Source organism: Apaloderma vittatum, unplaced genomic scaffold (assembly GCF_000703405.1).
Source record: "Apaloderma vittatum isolate BGI_N311 unplaced genomic scaffold, ASM70340v1 scaffold24845, whole genome shotgun sequence".
Lineage (NCBI taxonomy): Eukaryota > Metazoa > Chordata > Aves > Trogoniformes > Trogonidae > Apaloderma > Apaloderma vittatum.
In genome coordinates this window covers 1-7,202 of record NW_009718007.1, presented here as the reverse complement: position 1 = coordinate 7,202, position 7,202 = coordinate 1, and the positions used below count along the sequence as shown (strand labels likewise).

The 7,202-nt window shown below is 50.4% G+C and overlaps 1 protein-coding gene across 1 annotated transcript; it reads right to left on the bottom strand.

The window, feature by feature from the left end:
* On the bottom strand, positions 1-5,662 carry LOC104274479 (microtubule-associated proteins 1A/1B light chain 3B-like). Its single transcript, XM_009870124.1, has 4 exons — positions 5,581-5,662; positions 5,068-5,123; positions 2,183-2,289; positions 1-370 (listed from the first exon to the last, which is right to left on the bottom strand). Exons 1-4 carry the CDS (start codon positions 5,660-5,662, stop codon positions 196-198), a joined length of 420 nt encoding a protein of 139 aa, XP_009868426.1. The 3' UTR covers positions 1-195.
* Positions 5,663-7,202: the final 1,540 nt, after the last annotated feature.

Genomic DNA, 7,202 nt, shown 5'->3' with positions numbered 1-7,202 from the left:
TGGAGGTGCTCGTCTGTACTGTTAAATCGTCACAACCAAGGCAAGGTAAGATGAGACACCTGCTAAAGCAAGACTATGCTAAGGTACCGAGAGCGAAGGTGACATCCGTTTCTTTCCCTGGGGGGTGTGTGGAGAAGAGTGGGGGTGATGGCCAAGGGCGAACCAAAATCCTAGGCTAGCAGCCGCTTGCGGGTCTTAGACGGAAGGTCGCGCTCCGAAAGTCTCCTGAGAGGCGTACACCATGTAGAGGAAGCCATCCTCGTCCTTCTCGCTCTCGTACACCTCGGAGATGGGCGTGGAGACGCTCACCATGCTGTGGCCGTTGACCAGGAGGAAGAAGGCCTGGTTGGAGTTCAGCTGGAGGCGTCGCCTGCGGCAGGGGGGAAGGAGTTGGGACAGGGATGACCACGCGTTAACAACGGCAAAGCAAAGTCCTCCGACACCGACAGCGCGAAGGTGTCCCCACCCACAGCAGCCCAGCACTTGCTTCCCACCTCACAGTTGTCTTAAAATTCATCTCCTGCCTCCAGTCAGATGCATCCGCTGACAGAAGCCTTTATTTCAGTGGCAAAGCTACGCTGCAGGAGGACGTGAAATCGAAGGGAAAAGGACGAGGTGCTCCTCGCCAGGGCCATCCCTGCGCTACCAGCGAACTCGCGTGGCCTGTGGGACCTTTGGCTTCCACCTTCGCTCGACAGCCTCTCACTGGAAACCTAAACCCAGGCTGACCTCGAGAGATCCCTGTGAAAAGGGAGGGAGCACGGGCAAAGCTTCCACAGGAAGGCCTCGGACCTTTTCAACTCGCTTTGTCACCAGCCTAACAGCCGGCGTTTAACCTTTGGAGCATTTTTGTCCCTTTTCTCCTCCCTCCCCGGAGAGGCGTCGTGGGAAGGGCAGAGAGCGCCAGACTTGACAGCCTGCGTGGCGCAGTAAACATCTCACTTCAGGGTTTCCCTTGGGATTGTTCACTGCGGCTGGGAAGAAACAGATCTTTCTGCTAAACTGCCTACTGGAAAGCAGGTTTGCAGAGAGGAGCTCTCCTGCTGCTTCACAAACCAAGTAAGCAAAAGGAGCTCAAGATATTGGGAGGCAGAAGGGAAGAACAACTGATCAGATACTTCCTGCCGTTTCCACTCGCTGCTGAGGGGCAGCAGCAGCTGAAGACAAGGATTTATTTAGCCTCCCAGCCGCAGCCCTGGAAAGGGACCCTTCCAAAACCAAGCTCTCATCACCCCAGAGACTGTTAATTTTTCTGCCCAGGGCCTTTTAATGTTCAGGAGAAATTCTGAAAGACTTGGGCAATCTGGTTCCTGCTTCCCAAACCCTGTCTCACTTTCTTACTCATGTAAGAGCCGGGATTCGCTTGCAACAGACAGGTTTTGTCCAAGCTTCCGAGGCAGGGAATTGTATGGACACGCAGGACATCCCTCTGTTTTTACAGCTTGTGGCCTCCCTCCTCCACCGTGACCATCGAAGAGCAAACTCTGGTTTGCTGCTAACTTCCAAGCTGACTGCTTGAGAAAATCAGATGTACCTTTCAAGCCAGGAGAAATGCACTTCTAGCAGAATTTCTGACCACAATTTCAGACCACACGACTTCCACTTCACGGCTATTTCCCCTTTGCCTTTTCTCATAAACAAAGCTCAAGCACCGGAGCGGAGCAGAACTCAAGCTGGGGCAAAAAGATGCTGCTCTGAACGTCTGTTTTTTTCAAGCCTCGATGCTATCATGGAGGCAGAATTCATTTCACAATCAAAAGGTGCCAATGGGAGCTCAGGGCTCTGGCTGCGAGCCCAAAGTGCCCCTCGAGTGGGTGGGAGGAGGTGGGCACTCTGGAGAGGGACTCCCAGGCCCAACACCAAGGAGACATCCCAAAACAGCCACGGAGGAAGCGCTGGAGCCCTGGGCCCAAAGCACCCGTGTTAGAGAGGGATTCACAGCCCCAGATTCCCTCCTACATCTTCAGGAACCAGTTATTTCTCTTGAAAGCGGACTAACAGCTCGGCTCTTTGCAGAGGTTTATTACCCAGCAACGCCAAAGGACAAGCACCTTCTGGTGGATTTGTCCTCGCGATGGCACCGCTAAATTTTCCATTTTCCCAAATGCATACAACCGGGCTACGCTAAGAATCATGGCCTGAGGTTGATGCAGCCTAGGCTGATGAAATCACAGCACACTACCTGATAATTTTGATGAGCTCGCTCATGTTGACATGATCTGGCACCAGGAACTTGGTCTTATCCAAAACGGGAAGCTGCTTCTCTCCCTTGTACCTTTCAATGATCACCTACGAAAAAAACAGAAAGAGAAAGGAGCGGAAGACGTGAGAGGCAGAAACAGTGCCTGGCTCTGATTCAAACACAGCAAAGCACAAGGATTTTTGTTAAATGCCGTCTGCCTTCGTTGGTGAATGTGGTGACCTCGAACCTGCAAAGGAACACTTAGAATTATCTTCACATCCTCTTGTTCCTGTTTGTAGGAGTTGCTGCACGAAGGGGCAACAAAGAGAGATCTAACAGTGTGCGTCCACACCTTCAGTGCAGTTTCAGAACAGCTCATTTTCTGGAATCATTTAATCGAGCGCTGAATTACCCAGCAACGAGGAAACCCAAGAAAAGATAAAACAGGCTTCCCTCTAACCCCTTACAGTGGCTAAGCAGGAGCTTGGGCTGCAAACTCAAGTAGTTTTCACTAGAATTTCTGCAGTTTCAGGCCATCTCTCCCCAAGAATTACACCCTCCAGATTAGCATTATATCCCGTTGACCTTCTGCGGTTACTCTAATGCATTAGAGAAAGCTACTTCTGAAGGGTATAAAGCCTCAAAGGAGAGAATTTCCTCCTCCTTAATCTCAGGACAGTGTGCTTAGGAAGCGGTAATTCTGTCAAGGCTGTTATGTAGTAACTCCTAAATTCACCAGGAGATTGCAGATTTGCCAATTTCAGCAGCGCCCTGCCCAGCAACTGTATACAGTTCCTGCTTTTAAGCAATGATCTCAGAATTCGTGCACTCTCATTTCCACAGCCACGTGGGGTTTGTTGTTTTTAAGCCAAGGGCAGCTACGTGACACCATTCACTTGGATCGTTTCCACACTCACAGGGTCTGGCCGTAGTGATATTCAGGAGTCACCCAGGTGAAGAGATATTGAGCTGATTTAATTCCATCAGAGGAAGACTTCCTTACACCAGTTTAAATAAATGCTGGCTCGTTCTGGGGAGTGGGGGGGAATACACCGCTATTTTTAAAAAGCAAGGTGCTCAGGTACCTCTGAATTTTTGCGAAGTAATGTGTCCATGGCTGACTTAAAACAGAGCTTTGCTAGGTATCAACAGCTTTCAGTCTGTGGTCACAGAGCTTGGGGATTACAGCTAACTGGTCTGTGAAAGGTGGGTGAAAAGCAATCTTCTGTCAGGAAAGGGCTTTTTGGGAAAAGTGCATGTTCCAGAAAAGCCAGAAAATCTCGGCTACAAAATATTGTTTGTTCCCATGCCCAACACCGTGGTGACACAGCAGCAGCAGCTTCGAGATGAAGTAGTTTAAAGGAAAGCTGAAAAACTTCCGATTTCTGTTCGACGTGGAGGCAACAACTGCTTCTGTTCAGGAACTTGCACTGGAACTGCAGAGAGTTTGCAAGCAGCTCGTTCACTGAAAGGTCTCCGCTCACAGGGATCATCAGCTCTCCTCACCAAGAACCAAAAGTTGAGGTGTTCGATTCAGTCCTCTCTTCTGCACCCCAAAATCTCCCAAGACCTTCCCTGTTCCACCAAAAGGGCGGTGGCCTTTATGGCTTACAGCGGGGACAGCTGTCACACAGAGCCTACCAGCTGTGAAGTCACCAGCAATGGCACACACGATGGGGGGAGCAGCATCCCCTCAGCTGTGAAGGAGAGTTGAGAGGAGAAGCATCCCACGAGAAGCAACGTCTCAGGATCGTCAGGTGGCAGTTAGTCAGAGGCCTGTGGTACACCAGACAGGGGGAGCTGTCTAGTACTCGTTGTAAAAGAACATAAAACAAAAATAATTGACAAGAACACTAGTGATAAGGGTATCTGACAAGGACCATCTGGTGACGAAGCCCCTTGTGGAATTCGAGGACAAGACACCTTACGAAATGCGCTGAGAACAACTGGTTTTGGGACTAAGGTAAAAAGTTCATCGTGAGGAAGACCTACAGCCTTCATCCCTGAAGACCCCTGCCCAAGAGCACCAGCAGGCACTGCGCAGGCGTCAAGAGGAGGAGCAGCCAGCCCCCGGAACTGAGTGCCTTTTCGGGATAGCTCACGAATATGTATGTGCATCTCATGAATATGTAATTTCACTTGATATAACCAAGGTGACGGCATCGTTCAGGTGTGCACGTCTCTGGAGGAGAGAGCCCCCGTGCACCAGCGCGCTTATTAAAACACACCTACTTCATAACCTCCGCGTGTCACACAGACCCTGCCTTCTGCTTCCTAGGATGTTTTGCATCACATCTGTAACCTCAAGGATGCCATATATAAAAGAAAAGAAAAATTCAGGCAGCATTTGGAGCTGAGCAGCTGAAGAGGAGTGACAGGGTGAGGGCCAATCCCCCTCTGTGAGGTGAGGCTGGAGGGATCTGACAGCCAAGCAACACTTCTGGAGACCTCCAGCAAAGGCCCTTTCCCAGGAGGGAAGCGTTCCCGTTTTTCCCAGCACAGACCGGTGAAGAAAGCCATCTCGGTCTCTACATTACTCTGTATTCTTCTTGGTTAGCCTCTGCAGACTCTCTTTTTGGAGAAGCAAAAACACCGAGATGAGTAAAGCTGAGCACACTCAGAGCTCACCTGGGGTGTGGTGTCTCTGAAGTTGAAGCACACAACAGCAACACACAGGAAACTCCATTTCCTCCAGTCCCCAGCTTGCACCTTGCTCTGCCACACTGGCTGCCAGTTGCCAGCTTGAGAGTGTTTCTAAAATCCAGGCTCAGCGACACTGAATGGCCAAATTTTAATTTGGTCTCACCAGGACAGCTCTTTTACAGGTTTCAAACTACTAAAAATAACATGAGACCGGAAAGTGAAGTCGAAAGAAGCAGACTTACTGGTATTTTAGTTGGATGCTGATCTCGAATCAGTCGCACATCTTCCACTCTTTGCTCTGCAAAAGATTAAAAATAAAAACAAACTGTTCAACCATCCACACTCAGTGCCGTTAGTACCTTATTTCTCCACCACTGAAGTGAGGGGCGGGGGGGCTGCAGGTTAGTAAAAGCCACAAAGGCAAATTCAGGCTGTTTTCGAACAGGACAGCCCTGTCACAAGCAAAACCTCTCCTCTGGCAGGTGACACGTGGCTCTTTAAGCCAAGGTGACAAGTCCTGCGCACACACTGGGACTCCTAGAAAGTGTTAAAGCAGAGACCTTCCTCCCCTCACCCCAAACTCATTTTCTGCCCACTAAAGCAGACATTTCGTCTCACAAACCTACAGCATCAGATTGCACCACCCAAGTCAACGACTAAATATCCTGGACTATTTCTGTGCGATCCCAGAAGAGGAAGTTGTCAACAATTCCTTGAGACCCAAGGCCAGCCGAAGCCCGGCAGCATCAGCTTACGTTCAACCATTACCAAATTACAGTTTTCTATTTTGATTACGCCGCGCCCATTGTTGCAGAAGCCGTCGGGAGGTTCTGGCATACCTCGACATTTCCCCGCTCCCCATGCCAGGATAAAGTTCACCCCTCCTCAGACGTAAATATTAATAGCACAGATATTATAAACCAGGCAAAAGTACACGTCTGAGCCAAAGTAAACAGGCACATTTGCTTTCTGAGATGGTCGCATGCGCTTACACCCTGCGTACTTTCGGATTCGGTGAACAAAATTTTAACCTCTCCGGATCTTTTTGCCCAGTCGCGGCTTTCCAGGCCATCTCCATCTTATAAACACTTCTCGGAGAGAAGATTTAGTGTTGCATCACAGCTTTAACAAACACCTGCCCAGGGAGAGGAGCTGCTCACGAGAGAGTAAGAGCTGAGCCCAGCCCTGGCCGGCCCAGCTCCCCGCTGGTATGCGAACGCACAGGACACACGACCCGTCCCGTCACTCGGCAATAACATCACTCGGCTGCCCATTAGCCCACGTGAAGTGCATGAAATAGGTCCCTGGGCTTTTTGTGCGAGCCCAGTAAGGAAATGCAACTCACGTGAATCACGGGTTTAAGCGGGAGGTGAATCAAGCAGAACTAAGGCGAGGAGTATGCGAAGCCTCCACCTGACTGCAAGGCCAAGAACCTGAAAGCCACCCTCTTACAGACCAGCATTAACACTTCAAGGCTAGAGACAGTAACTACTTAAAACACTTTTTAAGGTTACCCAGAAACTCGAGAGATCCAGGGAGTGAATGAGACCATGAGCCCAGCAAGCACAGAGATGTTTTGACTAACTTCTCAACCCAAATAAGTTTGTTTGGGGTGATGTTATTCAGCAGAACCCCCATGGAGTAGAAGGCAGATAAAGGGGACAAATCATGGAGATTATTGCAAATGGTGTGTTCGAAATCGGGCTGCAGTCAGGCACAGATAAACACTGTTCTCTGACGACATTAGTTGCAGTGGCAACTGCTTGGCTGCCATCCTAGCTGAACTTAATACCTGCAACCGAGGCTGCTGACAGGCGCTGGGGGTCAACAACACTTTTGGAAGGCTCCAAGACGAGGGGCAGCTCAAACACAGACTTTGTTAGATCAGAAATTCTCTCCGCTTCAACGCGGAGAACGGCTTACGCTCCACAGAACAGCAAAGGCAAGGGTGGGCACGCCAGAAAGCTCTCTTAAGCAGCTTGACTTTAACCCAAAGGCAGAAAGAAAAGAAAATCTGGATCAATCGCTTCCACCGAGTCCGTCGTACGTACGGGATTTTATAGTTCCCGCAGAAATAGGTTACGCTGCCAGTTCTCGTTACCCTCGGCGCGTTTCAGCCCACCTCACTGACACACACCAACGGGCCCCGAGCTCGCTGATCGCTTTGCTCCCATCCTAAGCACGGAAAGAAGCGCTGGCACCGCTCTGCCGAGGCTGTTCCCTCTAGGAAGGGGCTCATCTCATTTCCCCAGCCGTCATTACAAAGCTTTTTCCCGGCGCTTTCACCGCTTCCCATAACTGAGCACACGGCCCCGTCTGCTCGCAGCTCCCTGCAGCAGAGAATGCCAAGCACCGAGCTGAGAGAGGAGCTCAATTC